The sequence below is a fragment of the Camelina sativa genome, chromosome 4, assembly GCF_030686135.1.
Source record: "Camelina sativa cultivar CO46 ecotype springtype chromosome 4, ASM3068613v1".
Lineage (NCBI taxonomy): Eukaryota > Viridiplantae > Streptophyta > Magnoliopsida > Brassicales > Brassicaceae > Camelina > Camelina sativa.
The window spans coordinates 26,461,146-26,479,466 of NC_141883.1; the positions used below are offsets into that span (position 1 = coordinate 26,461,146).

General features: G+C 33.0%; 2 protein-coding genes, 1 non-coding gene and 1 pseudogene across 4 annotated transcripts; all 4 read left to right on the forward strand.

Annotated features, from left to right (window-relative positions):
* Window positions 1–2,721: 2,721 nt before the first annotated feature.
* Window positions 2,722–4,170, forward strand: LOC104784189 (transcription factor MYC2 pseudogene; annotated as a pseudogene). The gene has a single exon (XR_015596188.1). The product of XR_015596188.1 is annotated as a transcription factor MYC2 pseudogene (transcript).
* Window positions 4,171–5,452: 1,282 nt separating this feature from the next.
* Window positions 5,453–6,363, forward strand: LOC104781921 (uncharacterized). The gene has a single exon (XM_010506720.2). It carries the CDS (start codon window positions 5,862–5,864, stop codon window positions 6,180–6,182), a length of 321 nt encoding a protein of 106 aa, XP_010505022.1. The 5' UTR covers window positions 5,453–5,861; the 3' UTR covers window positions 6,183–6,363.
* Window positions 6,364–6,770: 407 nt separating this feature from the next.
* On the forward strand, window positions 6,771–6,855 carry TRNAM-CAU (transfer RNA methionine (anticodon CAU)). The gene is given in 2 exon segments: window positions 6,771–6,808; window positions 6,820–6,855. It is a non-coding gene; the product is annotated as a tRNA-Met (tRNA).
* A 432-nt stretch (window positions 6,856–7,287) lies between these two features.
* LOC104781922 (protein HAIKU1) lies at window positions 7,288–9,438 on the forward strand. The gene has a single exon (XM_010506721.3). It carries the CDS (start codon window positions 7,893–7,895, stop codon window positions 9,081–9,083), a length of 1,191 nt encoding a protein of 396 aa, XP_010505023.1. The 5' UTR covers window positions 7,288–7,892; the 3' UTR covers window positions 9,084–9,438.
* The last annotated feature ends 8,883 nt before the right edge of the window (window positions 9,439–18,321 follow it).

An 18,321-nucleotide genomic window follows, 5' to 3' on the forward strand; every position in this document is an offset into this window, starting at 1 on the left:
AAAGCTAAAAAAAACAGTTCCATGTTTCTAATTATAAATCTTTGTCGGGAAAATTTTAGACTAGATGATGTCGGTCGAAGAAGTGGGGGCTAAGTTATAAATCTCCCACGTTAAAATTATGCTATGTATATGTGTCAAGGAGAATATTATCAGGTACTATTTATCATCAAGTTATATATATGCTGACAAAAAAATATTGTAATAATTAAGTTAGTAAAATAAATGAGTGGTCATAGATTTTGTCCGACGTCTATCAGTTGTCACTATAATTAATGCCTATAAATTCATTTGTGTGGGTGAAGAAGAGTGTGTCTGGAAACGTGTGTCTGGAAACAGTTGTTATTCAGATAACCAAAACTGGACCATCAATACTTTTTTGGCTGGTTATAAGAATTTTCAGAAACTGCTTTTATAAATATCGTTGAGTCTGGCAGAACCAACTTGGTTTCTCACGTGCACCTCATGAAATGCGAGCGTGACAAAAATAAGAAAAAATAATATGACGGATTTCAAAATGCATGAGCTGGTAGCCTCATTAGATCATAATATGCAAAATGGTAAAATCAAATAAATCATGTTAATTAGAAAAGAATCAGCTTTCACTGCACCATTTTGTCCTTCTAAATGTTAATATACAAAAAACTCTATTTTTTTGGTAAACCAAAAAAAAGCTCTTTATTTTGGTTTTATTTCTAAAATCATAGTAAACAATAAACCAAAAAAAAAAATCTGTATACTTATGTACTAGTAATCTAGTATATAATTAAAAAGGTGAAAAATATCTTATAAAAAACTGAATTCTTTTTGAAGTTAGATAAATATTGAAAATGATTATAGAACCTTTTTCATAGTATTTGGATGTTCATAGTAAATCTCATTAGTTAATTAGGTGTATATAACTTTAATCATTTCGTTAGGTTAATAACCTCATGTTACAACGTTGACAAAAAAAAAACCTCATGTTACAACGGAATAAGATTATAAACGCATCCTAGAAGGTTATGGGCATGTTTTAAACTTTTAAACAAATAACATGGTTAAACAAACAAACAAACATGTTATTGATTATTATTTTTTTATTATATTTAAATAAAGTTAATGATCTTTTAGCTCTAATTATTTAGTACTAGACAAGACACAGATTTAGTTTGGGTCAAAAAAACATATAGAAGTGATCTTTTTTTAACGTGTCTGAATTCAATTCAGTCCATAATATATATTAGGGAAGAAGTAGTCTCAGCCGAACAAAGGAAGAACAGCTGATGCACGCTCGAATAGTATCCTTTAGAGCCGTTTCTGCTATATTCCGCTCCACCACCACTATTTTACATGATCCATCATATGCCAAAAACACACACTCACTCTCTATCAGCTTTTTGGTGACAAATACCATCCATTTGCATTTTAATTTTGTCTATAGGTTTATAAATAAACAATATATTAATTACTACTATAGGACAGCATTGATGTTTCTAGAAAGAGGAAAACAGTTGTACCGTAAGAATTAGTTGTACTCTTACACTAGCGTCGACTACTACGTATTTCATATTCAAATATGATGCTATATAGATTGAAGTGTCTTCTATAATAAGTTCCATGTTTCTCCTCTTTATAGTCTAGTTGTTGCCGGTCGTCGAAGAGTGGGTATATACGCCAAAAGGCAAAAGCTCCCCACGTTGAGAATGTGCTCTATATATTCATTGGTTGGAGTAGAATATTATCACGTGCTGTTTATTTTCATGGTGTATTTGAATCGCTGACAAAGAAACTGTAATAAGTTAACAAAATAATGGAGTAGTCAGTAGTGATCACAGCTTAGCAGTTGTCACTATCATGCCTCTAAATTTTGTGGTTAGAGAGTGTTTGAAAATAATTGAGACGGTAGCTACCAAAAATTGGACTATCAACAGTATTTTTCCTAATTTAATGAATTTCAAAAAAAAAATATTTTTTTGAGGGGTCCGGAAATTCCCTTATTGATTTTGATTCTAAATAATTGAAATAAAACTGGCTTTGGGATGTATTCGAACACATTTTTCTATCGTATATATTAGGGCTGTTCGGTATCTATAATTTCGAGGAGATCACCTTTTTTTGTTTTTGAATCGGAGGAGATCACATTTAATTGAACGGTTAACTAAGATAAATTATGTAAATTATATAAAATAATGTGACATTTGGTAAAATAATAGTATTATTTAAAACGAATTATAATATTTTGGAAACACGGCGAAGATTATAACAGTTTCTTCTGTTCTAATTTGGTTTCATTTTGCAAGAGTTTACAATAATGTGACAGTTTTATTTGCTTAGGTTATCTTGCATGCAATGTCTTTATGTAGTGCGTTTATCCAAATTTCATCTCCTGGTCGAATGGAAACATGACAGCAAGTGCAACGTTCAAAACTATTTACCAAGCGGAGACTAACTAAGCTTCTTTTCGTTGACTAACTTTTAAGTATGGCACGACCAAAAATTATCCATATATATAATTTGATTATTAACAAACAAATCCTTCCATACTTCAGGGACTTCATATATACATTTATAATCATACTTATGATCATTTAACTGAACTCAAATCAATACATATTAACAATTGACTACTCTCCTAACAGTGACCAAACTAACCACCACCTCACGCAACATTATCTAGAATCATGAAATTTAGCACAGTCCCTTTCAATAATGAAGCACACATATACATAATTAACAATATAACCTCACCTCAGATTCCGATCCTTCCGGTTTTCCCAGTCGAAACACTCTCTCTTTCTTTTAAAACGATGACTCAGTATAATAACGCCGAAGACTCAACCATGGAGGGTTTCATGAGTTTCTCGGACAACTCGAAGATGTGGCCGGTAGAGACTGTCCAGAAGCGATTACAAGCGGTGTTGGATGGGACTCACAAGGGCTGGACCTACGCCATTTACTGGCAGCCTTTGTTAGATAACTTCGACGACACCGTACTCGTGTGGGGAGATGGTGTTTACAAAGGCCAAGAAGATAAGAGGAAAACGATGTCGTCTCCGGCTGAGAAAGTGACATGTGAGCTAAACCATGAAGACAACGACATGATAGTGAAGGACATAGAGTGGTTCTTCTTGAAATCAATGTCATGGAGCTTTTCAAGAGGATCCGGATTGGTGGGTCATGCGTTCTCCACGTCTACTCCGGTTTGGGTTTCCGGGTTGGATCAGATACGCATGTCAGACATTGAGCGAGCTAAGGCGGGAGGAGATTTCGGAACGCAGACCATCGCATGTATCCCGTTGGCTAACGGAGTCGTGGAACTTGGTTCGACGGAGCTGATCCCACAGAGCTCAGATCTGATTAACAAAGTCCCAATCCTTTTCAACTCAAACACTTTTCATCACAGCCTGAGCCGTGAGCGGGTTAACGTAGCTCCAAGCTCAAGCTCCATGGTTTTGTCTAAGTCAAGAAAGCTGGAGAGTGGTTGTTCAAGTCCCACCAACAAGACTTTCTCTAGCGAGGTGTCAGAGAAACTTTTAAAGAAACGAGGGAAAAAATCGTCGAAAGGCAGGGAAGGGCCGCGAGACCACGTCGAGGCTGAGCGGCAGAGACGTAAACAACTGAACCAGCGGTTCTACGCGTTACGTGGTGTGGTTCCCAATGTGTCCAAGATGGACAAAGGGTCGTTGCTTAGCGACACGATCGCTTACATCAAAGAGCTGAAGTCCAAAGTAGAAAAAGCTGTATATGAGAGAAATGAGATCCAGATCCAGCTCGAGGAAGTGAAACGAAAAGTTGCATCATCCAAGGAGACGGAGGGGATGGAGATCGAAGTGAAGATAATTGAATGTTATGCCAAGATCAAGGTCAAATCAAGCAAGCAGAATCATCCAGAGGCAAGATTCATGAAAGCGTTGAAGGATCTGGAGCTAGAGGTGGACCATGCAAGTATTGTGGTGGTCGAGGATCTTATGGTTCAACAAGCTACGGTGAAGATGGATTTCAGAATCTATACACAAGAGCAGCTCCGGACCATGTTGATATCCAAGATAAATTAGGGTTTTTATCTAGGCCAGGGTTCGGAGGGCTCTTTGAGAAATTACGAGGATGCATGTAAGTGAGTTTATTGGGCTTTTTTATTTATTTAAGTTTATATTTTAAAACTAAGTGACTAATAAAATGAAGATTACTATATTTTTTTTTCTCTTTTTAACTCAGTTAATTACCAATTTAAAAATAAGCAGGAATGTTTAACACTGTGATAATGATTTGGATCTTCCGAGCGGCTCAATCTTTTCCCCCAATTGGCTTTTGTCACTATTTGTGTTGTCGGTGTACGATGCTTTCCTGGAAAAAAATAGCAGGCGCCGGGGCCTAGCTAAAAAAGAATTTAAGTCCTCATATGATATATACTCAATTTAAAAAAAAAAGCATAACAAAATTTATCGTTTAATATTTTATAGTAATATTGGCAGGACCAATTTTTTTATTAACATTATTTATTCTATTTTGAAATCATATATATATATATATATATATTTTTACCATTTCTTAGACTATCTATATATTAGTGAACCTTGGAGTTGGATGTATATATATATATTTTTTTTGTCATCTTTAGGTATCTTTTATCTTATAATTTTTAAAAATAAAAAATAGTAGAAAAGGATGAGAAAGAGTGAAATGGGTTTCTTATTTTAAGAAACTCGAAAGCAATTTTTTTAAAAAATCAAATAATAACAATAATAATACAACTAAATTATATCATAATTTTTTATTTTTTTATTTTTTTATTTTTTTTATCATTAAAGATCTTTTTTGCTGGGTAGATAGATGCTGTTATAAAAATGAGGACCCGAAATCATTGAAGAGCTTCACCGGTTCACATGATGTGTCGAGGGATGGCCCTTCCCCTCGCAAGCTAAACTTTTGCCACAGGGAATCTACTTCCCCTTCCCAAAAACTGATAAATTCTTTGCACGCACACTTTTTTCATCCCCGTCCTTTCATATTATAATTTTGACGAATAACTCATCATTATAAAAGATATAAGTCGTCACAACATATCATATAAGATACTTCTAAGTTCTAACCATAGGACCATCCATTTATATGTTTTTTGGCTTCATAGTACAAATGTGAATGAACAATGCTAGGTATGGGAACTTGATCACGTGTCTGCAAGGAACTTGAGTATGTCCAAAAGATATTTGAATCAAACAAATAATTTAATTAGAAATATCTAAAACAAGCATATATCATAATCATATTTTATATGCGTCGTCATCCATGCTTTGTAAGTATATATGGGTCTACCATTTAGAAACAAACAGCCAAAACCAAAGAATGAGAGGGATAATTCAAGTCAAAACACAAAGAGGTTGAATTCTGTACTTAGAATAATTGCATTTGAATCGCTCTTTTTTTTTCCTTCGGTAGCCTGGAAGTGTAATCTTGAATTTTAACCCGTCCCTCAAAATAGTAGACTTAAAATAGAAACCTTTACAAAGCGTATACTATAAAAAAAACTCTTTTCTTATCCACCGAACGATCAAACACTAAAAATAAGCAAACTGCCAACCCTGACCCAAAAAGCTCACAGATCTTTTTATCTCTCTTTCTTCATTTGCATAAAAAGAGTTAGTATCACCTTTTTACCCCCTAATTGCTCAACAACAAAACAATCAAAACCCATTCATAAAGGTTTTTCAATTTGGCCGCATACTTTTCTTGTCAATCAAACAACCTAAACCCTAAAAGGAACATCTCCAAAAGGTTGTCATTTGGGATTTGAGCTCTCTTTGTGATAGCCTGCAGTTAGAGTTTTCCCCCCCTTTGAAAAATCTCTCATTATTGTCGATTTCATTTCCGTAAGAAAAGAAACTATGAGCCTCAACTGCCTCGCTTGCCACATCCTCCAAAGAACAGACTCGGACAGAGACATAGGAAGCCGTAAAGATTCAAACTTGAATGAAAGTTTCGCAACGTCAAAGTATGAAAAGATGAGAAGGAACAGATCATCGTTGCCCGTACTGAGACGGGTCAATAAGGGTCATCGCAGGCTTTACAGTGCGGAGATGGTGGTCTATGGGGATCTGGACGAGCCCAAGCTGGTCAGAAGCAGTGGGATCAGAAGGGATTGGAGCTTTGAAGATCTAAAGAAACAAAAAGATCAGCTAAGAATTGAAGATACGATAAAGGAATAAGAAAGATCCTTTACTAGGTTCCCCTTTTCTAATGTCCATGTTGTTGTTAACTTGTTCTGTTGTTTTCAGATCATAAGGATAACCTGTGCATTGTAAGATCTCAATAAGTTTACGAGTTTTCTGGATCCAACATGACAAAATTTGTTAAATTTCATATATATAAATTCATTTTCCTGATAAAGAGTCTATAGTAACAAACTTGAAGTGTCTACTCGTTCATGAGAGGAAGGAACAAACGATTCGCCTTCTTCGGATAGAGTTTGTCCCTTTGATGTTTAATCCTTACAAGATCCTTTGAATCCGCAGAGCTGATGAAATATTATTTTAAAAGGATTCCTTTTTAACCGATTAAAGCTCTGCTTCATCTCCCTATACTTGCGTTGCCTTTCTCCGTTCTTCATACGATATATATCATGAGATGTTCACGGATGCCGCTTGAAACGTATTTGTTCTCAACCATATGCACTAAAGTATATAGACGTTTTAGAGAAGCTAACCATAGGGTTTCAAAGTTCGAACAAGAGAAATTAATAGCTAACAGAATAAAAGCTGAAGATATAAGCATTTAAAATGGGTTTAAGAGCAAATGGGGTGGTGGCGCAGTTGGCTAGCGCGTAGGTCTCATAGCTACTGAGTGATCCTGAGGTCGAGAGTTCGAGCCTCTCTCACCCCATTCGTTTTTATTTCTAACATGTCATTACAAAATTTCTGTGTGTTTTACTTTGTTCAGGAAAAAAAATAAATAACGGGAGTTATAAAATATGCAATCAATACCAAACAAAGAAAATGTTTTTTCATCACCAAACAAAGAGTGATATAAAACGGTTTCTTTTTCACATATATATATATATATATATTTTTGGAGTAAAACTATGTAAATATTAGGTGTAATTTTACTAGGTCTAAATTTTGAAATAAAAAAGTAGGATAATTAGGAAAGAAAAAAAATAGTTTCCTCAATATATTTCTTTTGTTTGAATTGGAAAACTTATCACAAATATAGATAGATATATAAACCTTTTGAGAAAAGAAGAGTAGGCACATAGATATTTTGCTAATTCCTCCCATTTTTCCTCTATGACAAACATAGAAAAATACTTTTGGGGAAGATGTAATATATATGCTGGAGATGAGTGTGATGATACGAATACGTCAGCTACATATCTCTCCAGTCTGGCAAAACACGATTTATAAATTAAAATAAATAAATAAGAAAAAAAAAAAAAAAAATCTTTAGTTTCGTCTCATTTCATCGTTGACAGAAGAACAACAGAAACTAGGGTTCACTTCGATTCTGATTCTCTTCTGTGTATCGTGTATTTTTAGCGATCTGATTGAAATTTAGTCTCTGGGCTCCTTCTGGGTAAAGCTCGGATCCAGAGTCTCAGGTGAAAGACCTCTACTTTTGCTCTCTCATCTTAATCTCTTCCTTTTTCTTTTGGGCTGGTCTTGGTGGGAGGATATACACAATAGAATTGGGTTAGAGAGTGTCAGAATTGTAATTCTTGGAGTATTATACTGTTTGATCGAGTTTTTTGGTCTTAGTATCGTGGGTTTTATGTGGGTTCAGGGGAGAATATAGTTAGCTCAAGACTTGGGTTCTGGACTCATTAGTTGGGTAGTGATTAGTTATAACTTTCAGGATTGGAATTGAGATAGTAGTATATATAGTATTGGAGTTTTAGAGTGTGGAATTTTTTTTTTGTGGAGATGGATAGGCCAAGGCCAAATGATCATTTGGGTGTGAATAAAACTGGGAAGAGTATCAGAAAGAGTCCTCTGCATCAATCGAGTTTTGCTTCAAATGTTCACAACAACGCCACCACCACTGGGAGGCCTCAAAACCACCAGCCTCAGGTTTATAACATAAGCAAAAACGACTTTAGAAGTATCGTTCAGCAGCTAACGGGTTCTCCAGCACGCGAAAGCATTCCTCGCCCTCCTCAGAACAACAACCCACCAAAGCCTCAGAATACTCGGTTGCATCGGATTAGACCAGCTCCTTTAACGCAGATCAACCGGCCTGCGGTTCCTCTCCCTACCATGGTTCCTCCACAATCTCATCCGCAGTTTTCTAGACCGCCTCCACCCCAGCCACCTTTCCCTCAAGGCACACAACAATCAATGATGATGGGTCACGGTCACGGGGACCAGTTTTGGTCTAATACAGCTGAGTCTCCTGTCTCTGAGTATATGCGTTATCTTCAAAGCTCACTTGGGAATCCAGGACCTAGTGGTAACCAAATGCAGCCAGGTCATGAGCAGCGGCCATACATCCCAGGTCATGAGCAGCAGCCTTATGTCCCAAGTCATGAGCAGCGGCCATATAGCCAAGGCTATGAGCATCAGCCATATATGCCAGCACAGCCTCAATCACAACCTCAACCTCAACCTCAGCCACATATGATGCCTGGATCGCAACCTCGAGTGAATATGCAGGGGCCACTTCAACCTAACCAGTATCTACCACCACCGGGTTTAGTTCCTAGCCCAGTGCCTCGTAATCTACCTTCCCCTCGGTTCAATGCTCCTGTACCTGTCACCCCTACTCTACCGTCTCCCAGGTTCAATCAGATGTATGGTGGATTTCCTTCTCCTCGATATAATGGTTTCGGGCCACTACACTCACCCACATCCCAGTTTCTTCTACCATCACCTACTGGTTACCCGAATATGTTCTCTCCGAGATCACCTTACCCGTTACTATCACCAGGAGTTCAGTATCCTCAACCACTCACCCCAAACTTCTCATTTTCACATATTCCTCAACCTGGGAGTCATGGAACCGGTTCAGTTCCAGGTCCAGGTCCTGCTCTGCCTCCTCCTTCGCCAGGGGCCATGTTCCCGTTATCTCCATCCGGGTTCTTTCCGGTTTCAAGTCCAAGATGGAGTGATTATTAGATGCTTTCTTCCGATTCATTGAATTTTAAAGTAACTCACAATATGTTTATTCAAGTCTCCCTAGGTTGTTAGTCTGTACTATGAAAGAAGCTTTATACTTCAGAGCCTATAGTGGAATAGACGCAGCAGAGTAGAGGCGTAAATTACTAAAGAGCTTTTAGAAGCAATGAAGATTTTTATAGGGGTTTTTTTTTTACTGTGGGATTTTATAGGTCATAAAGTTGGGAATCTTGGGACATGGTGATTACCTTTGTTTTTGTTTGTTACATTATAAGTTTTATCTTTGCTTAATTTGTACACAGACTACAGACGAACTCAGTCAGTTTATATGATTTTTGGGTGTTTTCAAAGCTAAGTATCTCTCTACTTTTACTAAGCATCAGTTTTACTTTTACTAAGCATCAGTTTGCTTATTATTACAGTAATTCGTTTTTTCAATAGAAACATTGTCAAGTGAGAATTTTTTGGATAATAAACATAGATGCAAAAAAAATTGGTGGTATCACCCAGTTTTTTGCAGAGATAATTTGCAACTTATGCTGAAACAATTTGTATCTTCAGAGCGTAGAGCGTTAATCACATGGAAACTTCATCATAACCATTTTTTTTTTTTTTGTAACTTATGCTGAAACAATTCTAACTTGAAGGTAATCTTTTGAGACACACTAAGTTTTTTTGTCAGTCACTGGATGTGTATGTATGGTTCTTTAGAATCCAGATGATGTGATTGTGATTGATGGAATTGGCTTCTTTTTTTTCTGAGACACTCATCAGGACTTCCTGGTGTTCTGTTCGTGCTTCCGGACTCTTATGTTGATCCAGAGTACAAAGATTACGGAGGTAAGTGTATCAAAAGTATATATGGAGAAATTTGAGGTAAGTGAAAAGTCAATGTAAGATCCCTAGTCCATTGACTTTTCACCCTAAATTACCTGTGCCTAGTTACTAAACAATCAACCCTGTCAACCGCATACTTAAAGAGCACAACTATGATTGATATATTGTATTATTTTGAGCTCCTCTTCTCACACACGTACGTTAATCTATATACAATAGTGGATAAAGCACTAATTCAATCTTTAAAGAAAGCAAGTATGTATAGATCACATAGTCCAGAGTCTACTACATTTGAAGGAAACTTATTTCGTGATTGAAGAAGGGTACGATTCCATTAATTGAAAAGAAAACATTTGACACATTGTTTCGAGTATTTAGCAGCTTAGCATTATCGTTATCTACTAGATTAAGACCCTTACTAGAGCACGGATTAAAATTTATTTTATTTATATTGTAATTTTTTATAAAATATAACTAATGTGATTTTTTTAAAAGTTTTTTTGGATAAAATATTATGCAATAAAATCATATGCTAAATATGATGACTTGAAAAAGAAACTTATTTTATGAATTTGGTTTTTAAAAAGCGAGTTATTATATTATGATTAATTTAATATAAATTGTTATACTTTTTGTTTTAATATACTTGGTTTTTTGAAATTCTTTCATATTATTGACATTGCTATAACAAACCAATTTAGAGTGTTTATAGTTTCTAACTTTAATATCAAGTTTCAATATTTTAAAAATATTTCAAAATAAATTATTTAAAGTTTATTATATTATATAAAATTATAAAATTCAACAAAAAGTATGAAATTGATTTTAAATATTCAAATTTTGATCAGTAAATTTTTTAATTCAATAGATATTATTTTTAAAGAATAATATTAATAAAAATTGAATATTTTGTAGATTGAATCATTTATATTTGTTTTTAAAAATTTAACTTATGGTATATCCGGAAATAAAACTATTTTTTAATTATAATAAATAATATGATAATTTATTTGTTTCACAAAATAGACTCATATATAAAAATGAGAGGTGATAAATATAATAATAATTAACAAATTAATATGTTAAGTTAGATATCAAAGAATTTTATTTAATGAATAATTTAATAAAGAAAATTAATATGGTAAGTTAGATGATATCAAATGATTATTTATAATATTTTCTTTAATATATTTAGAAACAATAAATCCAGATTATATAAATAATATAAAACTTAATCTATAACCTTACTTCTGTTTTATTATATAGGGAATCGATCTAAGTACAGAGCCCAATATGGATTAAGGGGTTCATTTTACAATTATCACTAACAACAATTTAACCGAAAGACAAGTATATATGGAGAAATTAGAACCGAAGAAGAAGCAACGAAACACGTACCTACGGTAAAAGTGGAAAGCCAACAAAAGGAAAACAGAAGAGATGCTTTTTGCGCAATATTCTTCTTCTTTGGTGCGTGCGTGTGTGTTGCAGCAAAAAGAAAAAAAGAAGTTATACGTACACCAATCGGTGTAATAGATAGAACAACAAATCTTGAATATGCTAATTAACGAATTTGACATCCATTTGGTTATAATCTTTGCGGCAAATTAATGATACAGATTGCGATTTTTCCTACTTATATATATATATATATATATATATATATATATATATAAATGCTTAGCTAAGATATATAATCTTTTGAATTTTAACATTGGTTGTTATATATTTATATGTTTTTACTTGTTGAATTTAAAATGCTAAAAACTTTTTTGTGCATGTACAAGTATTAAAATATATATAGGATATATGTATGGCATGCATATGATACTCTGGATAATTAAAGAGCATATATAGAGCTCTCGTCAAAGTCCTATCTTATCTATTTCAAAAAGTATTCTTTTTTTTCTTTTCTTTTTTTGATTCAAGAAAACAGATTGCTGAGACAACACTGATCATGAGTACTTGCTTTGACGACATACATACAATTTTAATTATTTATACCAAAGTAAAGTCATCAAATTAGTAAATTTAGCGTGTCCATGAAGTTAAACCACTCGTTCATGTCCTCCTCGATGTTAGGACTATAGGCATACGCCAGTTTAACTCAACCAGCTGACTCCACAAGTGATTAGATTCTTTGTCTACTTCTTAAAATTAAACCGCGCATATGCATGGGATATATCCGGTTGATGAGGATGAGACTATTAATATTATGATTGTGGTTTTTGCTTTTACCTCTTCCGCCTTGTGAAACTCTGTCGAAGTAGCGAGTCGTCTGAAAATAACATTTAATTCGTTTGTTTGAAGGATCTGGGAGGTTAAACTCTGTCCAAGCCAAGCCATCATGCATGCATGGTCGAGAAGAGTACGTTGGAAATTAAATGAGAAGAAATCTATAAAATATCAATTAATTCATTAATAAGTAAATATATATTCCATATTCCAAAGAAAGATGGTAAGTAATTCATCCTCAAATTGTTTGAAGCATGAAGGAATTCAAATATAATATAGTTTCAAGTCATAAAACGTATGTAAAGGCACGCAGAAAATACCATGAAGATAATAAATTAAAGAAATGTTTAACAAGAGAAGAGAAGAAGTATCATCGGATGAATTAAAATAATATGGGGACTTAGTACGGTTAAGGAGGAAGATGAAGATCCGTAGAGCTGACTGATCATGGTATATATATTATTGTTAAGTTAACTGATATATTGCTTCTTACAAACCTACTTCTACTAGTATACTGATACTACTATATATATATATATATATATGACTAACCTTCTCAACCGCATCTTTAACAAAAAAAAAAAAAAAAAAAAAAAAAAAAAAAAAAAAAAACCTTCTCAACCGCATACGTACTTTAAAGAGCACAATGTCAGTTTTATATAATTAAGAATTTAAGACTGATGCCGTTTTGAGCTCCTTTTCTCACACACGGACGCTAATTAATAATATAAGTACAAAAGTGATTAATGGTCTTAGTGGATAAGAAGCTAAAACACTAATTCAATCTTTAAAGCAAGCAAATATAAATCAAATAGTCCAGATGGAGTATACTACATTTGAACGAATTGCATGCATGGTCGAGAAAGAGTACGTTAGAAATGAGACGACACCCATAAATATCAATTAATTAATTAATAAGTAAATATAGATTCCATATTCCAAAGAAAGATGGTAGGGACAAACTTGAGTCCAAGGATTTGATCGATGGAAATGGATGATGGCATGCATATTCTTCTTCTTTGGTGCGTGTGTGTGGCAAGAAAAAGAAAAAAGAAGAAGCTATACGTACACCAATCGGTGTAATAGATAGAACAACAAATCTTGAATATGCTAATTAATGAATTTGACATCCATTTGGTTATTATATTGCATGTTGTTTATTAAGCATGCATGACTACACTTAAAGAAAAAGGTCATCCTCAAATTGTTTGAAGCCTGAAGGAATTCAAATATAATATTGTTTCAAGTCACAATGTAAATTCCGTAAAAGTTTGAATTAATTACTACTTTTGGTCATTTAAGGAAAAAAAAAACAATAATAGACAATATTTGATGAAAATGTTAGAAAAAACGCAAAAAAAAAAGATTAGAGACTTATATCTGAATGAAGTAAATGTGAATGAAACAAATATTTTGAGTTTTGGAATGTATATGATTTTAAAATTTCATGAGTATGTGCGTAGGGAAGAGATAACATATACTTTTACAATAAATCATTTTATTAAAGTTCGTTTAAAATTTAATTTGTAAATGAATACAGAAAGCATGTTTTTTCAGATTCTGTAGAAACTAGAGAAGGGTTTAGGGGAAAACTCTTTATTATTGTGTTATCTTTCATAAGATTAAGGCATACATATATATAATGATTAGCTTTGACATATTGCTAATACTGCATAATATAAACTATGCAACCACAAAAAAGCAATATCAAGATCTAGGCTATTCTTTGGGTTGGGCTTCACTTCATAACGGATTTTACTGTCCATATTACTTGGTCTGCAAGATACACATCTTGCTTCTCTAATACTTTCCCGCATGACAAAGGTGGGAAGCGAAACGCAAACTATGCAACCACAAAGCGAACACCTATGTCGTGGACATCATGTCGAGAACTGACAAATCATGTCAACAAAATCCTCAGGGTTAAAACTTCAATCTTGAGAAGAGGGATGGAACTTCAGCTCGTCTTCAGTTTTGGTAAAAAAAAAGGAATAACAACATCACGTAGGCACAAATCCTGCAACTCCACAAACAATTGTCCTTATCTTGGACAATCCACAAATCGGACTAATAATAACTTAAACATGAGCGTTCCAATAAACTCTCCTAGTGGTTAAACTATAACTAAGCTCCCCGGCAATGGTAAAACTATTACCAAACTAAAATATTGAGATATTTTAAAAATATGAATAATTCATGTGAAAGCCACAAAACCTTAAACATACCACCCGTAAGAAATCTCCCACTTAATAACTCTTGCACGAAATAAACCCATAATCAAATATAGAAAACCAAATACTAGCTTTAACCTTTGAAAAAAAAGGCAGACACGTACCACTAAGGCACTAACCTCCAAATAATAATTAAAATAAAAACACCAAACTCCCAACTTAATTTAAGAGAGAAACATAAATTAATAATAATAATAATAACCTAGATAACCTAGCGACCAATATTATCGTCATCGTCATCATCTTCTTCGTCGATGAGTTTGTCCATGATCACGAAAAGATCACACAAGAGTTATAATGCGGAAGCTTTTAATTTTGATCCACTAGATCGACTGTTCTACATGTAGAAACTAGACAAGAGTTTTGTGGAAATCTTTATTCTTGTGTTGTCTTTCATAAGATCAATGCATACATATATATAGTGATTAGCTTTGTCATATTGTTAATACCGCATAATGTAAACTTTCCTAAACACATAAGAAAATAGCTTACACAAAAAGTAATATCAAGATTTAGATTATTCTTTGGGTTAGGCTTCACTTCATAACAGACTTTACTATCCATATTACTTGGTCTGTAATACACAACTTGCTTCCCTAATAGATTACAAACAAAAAATTAAGGGTCGATAGAAGGCAGGCTCAAATCTGTCATTCTCCTATAAAAGCAGTAATTAATATCTTGTCACTGTCAGAGTCTAAACATACTCATCTCCTCTCCTCTGACCTTGTGCTTTTTTGTCTTTGTTTCCCAGAAAAGCAAAAACAATGAGTTCCCTCACGAAGACCACGATGAAGAAAAAGGCAGTGTCTTTCTCGTCGTAATTTTTCACTCACTCTTCTTCTTTCACTACAAAAAAGGTGCATATTACATCAATTAAATTGTATAAAAAAAAATAAATAATATTATTTTGTATTACTTATTTATAATTGATACCAAAAATAAAATTTAGCATCCCTTGTAATAATTGATATCATTATTGATTTGTTCAGCATCAATCAACTAAAACTGATGTAAACTGATATAAATTTGCATCACTTTCAGATATTGATATAAATATATATAAATACATCACTTAAATAATCGATACAGTAATTTATTTATATTAACATCACTTTGCAATTGATAAAAAGATACATCAACAAAAGATGATGCTAATAAGATTATACTAATTATGTCAAAACTAATTTTACAACAATTTTTCAAAGAATATAACCGATTAATTTTTTTCTTTTCCCATTTTTAACTATTTTCGTTTTTCCGGTTAATTGCTTTTTTTTTGGAAATAGAATATTTATTTTTCAGATTTCCCTAAAATTAAGTAAATCAATGACAAATATCTAGAAAATCCTACTAGATACTTCCGTTTCCTTTGGTAACCGTTTCATTTATTCAATAATTACATCTTACTCAATATTACTTAGGCACGATTTGACGAACATCTACAACTCCAAAGGATAGAAGAAACGAGATTTCCCAAAGCTTGTTCAAGGTAAACACTTATATATATATAGATATTGTTTTTTAACTTGTAATTTGCTCTATAATTTAGTAGAAGAAATCATTTTCTCTCCGATACCATCGTTGAAGATGACCGCCACGACGCCGCCTTGTCACATGCTCTCCACCGGCTCCGATCATTTCCGTTACCAAATTGCGTTGCCTGTCCCGGAACCTATCGTTACCAAATCGCTTCCTGAGGAGATTGTGAAATCTGTTCATCACGACGGTGTGATCCCATCTTAGTCGCTAGAGCTGCGTCAATTTGGCGTGAGGCGTTGCAGGGAGTCACACGTAGATCTCTGGAAGGATTACCGTCGGATGGATTTGATTACGAATGAATATTGAGGCAATGCAGTGACATACCTATTGGATATATTCCGATTCCTTTTGTGATCGCTGGACCGTTGTTGCTTGATGGTTATGAGTACTATGTTCCTATGGCTACGATAGAAGGATGTTTGGTTGCTGCAAGGCTAATATATATCTGGTGGAGCCAGTAGTAAACTTGTTTGTGTAGTAGTTTAGAAGAACATAGGTTTAATTTTCTATAAGTTGTTTTGGGGTTTGGTTTTAATTTCGAGTAATGTACTGTACATATTTGCTTTTTCTTCTATGAAATTTAAGATATTTTAACGTCATTTTATAAAAAAAATTATTTTTATTTATTGTTATTTGTTATTATTAGAAGGAATTGATACAATTATTATAACTATTTATAAAAATTGACAATAATTTTAATATCAGTTATTTATAAATATTTAACATCAATTTGTGTAAATAACACAATTATTGGAATCACTTAATCCAATTGATCCTAACTTTTATATCACTTATTTGTAATTGATTAAGATAGTTAACATCATTTCTTATAACCGTAACAAATATTAACATCATTTATATTAATTGATATAAAACTAACATCACTTTTTGGAATTGATGCATATTAACATCAATTATAAAATGATGCAAATATTTATGTCAAGTGATGTAAAATATTTGCATCACCAAAATATAAATCACTTAACTAAATGATGTAAAATTAATTTGCATCAATTATAAGTAATACAAATATATAAAATAAATGATTCAAAACAATGTTTTTTTTTGTAGTGTTTCTAATTTCACATTTTTTTAATATATATTTTGATTTGGATCTCTTATTTTTTGTTTTATGTAGTGACGAAGAAGTCGTCATGAAAACTGTTGAAGAAATGGAAGCGGATGAAAGTGGTGAAGAAGGGAAAGCCGATGAGAAAGACGATCTAGTGTAATTTTTCAATATAATTTCAGTACTCTGATGGTTTTTGTTGTGTGTGTTTTATGTACAAAAGTACACACGCACGCTAATTAATATTATAAGTACAAAAGTGATTAATGGTCTTTGTGGATAAGAAGATAAAACACTTATTTAATCTTTAAAGCAAGCAAATATATATCATATACTACATTTGAACGAATTACATGCATGGTCGAGGAAATGATTTGATCGATGGAAATGGATGATGGCATGCATATTCTTCTTCGTTGGTGCGTGTGTGTTGCAAGAAAAAGAAAAAAGAACAAGCTATACGTACACCAATCGGTGTAATAGATAGAACAACAAATCTTGAATATGCTAATTAATGAATTTGACATCCATTTGGTTATTATATTGCATATTGTTTATTAAGCATGCATGACTACACTTAAAGAAAAAGGTCATCCTCAAATTTTTTGAAGCCTGAAGGAATTCAAATATAATATTGTTTCAAGTCACAATACGTATGTAAATTCCGTATGCATATTCTTCTTCTTTGATGCGTGTGTGTTGCATGAAAAAAAAAAGCTATACGTACACCAATCGGTGTAATAGATAGAACAAATCTTGAATGCTAAATGAATTTGACATCCATTTGGTTATTATATTGCACGTTGTTTATGTATTAGGGTATCTCTAACCCCACTCTATTTTAGAGTCAAATCTTTATTATAGAGCTAACATTTGTTCCAATTCTATTCTATATTTTACTCTAAAATAAATAAAAATGATAGGATTGCTCTATGTATAAAGCAACTCTATTCTCATCTCTATTTTTTTTACACTAACTCTATTTTAGTGTTGAAAATAAAGTACTACATTGAAGAAAAACAATGCTATATTTTTGAGTTACTCTATTTTAGAAAAAAAAATAAAGATATACATTGGAGATGATCTTAATCATGCATGACTACACCTAAACTTTAACTTTTTTAAAAAAAAGGTCATATCCTCATATTGTTTGAAGCCTGGCCCTGAAGGAATCAAATATAATATTGTTTCAAGTCATAAAACGTATGTAAATTTAGTAAAAGTTTGAATTAATTACTACTTTTGGTCATTTGAGAAAGAAAAAAACAATAATAGACAATATTTGATGAAAATGTTAGAACAAAGGCAAAAAAAGATTAGAGGC

What these genes read in the sequence shown, in the direction of transcription:
- LOC104781922 (XM_010506721.3), top strand. Translation starts at nt 7,893, where the DNA reads ATGGATAGGCCAAGGCCAAATGATCATTTGGGTGTGAATAAAACTGGG.
- LOC104781921 (XM_010506720.2), top strand. Translation starts at nt 5,862, where the DNA reads ATGAGCCTCAACTGCCTCGCTTGCCACATCCTCCAAAGAACAGACTCG.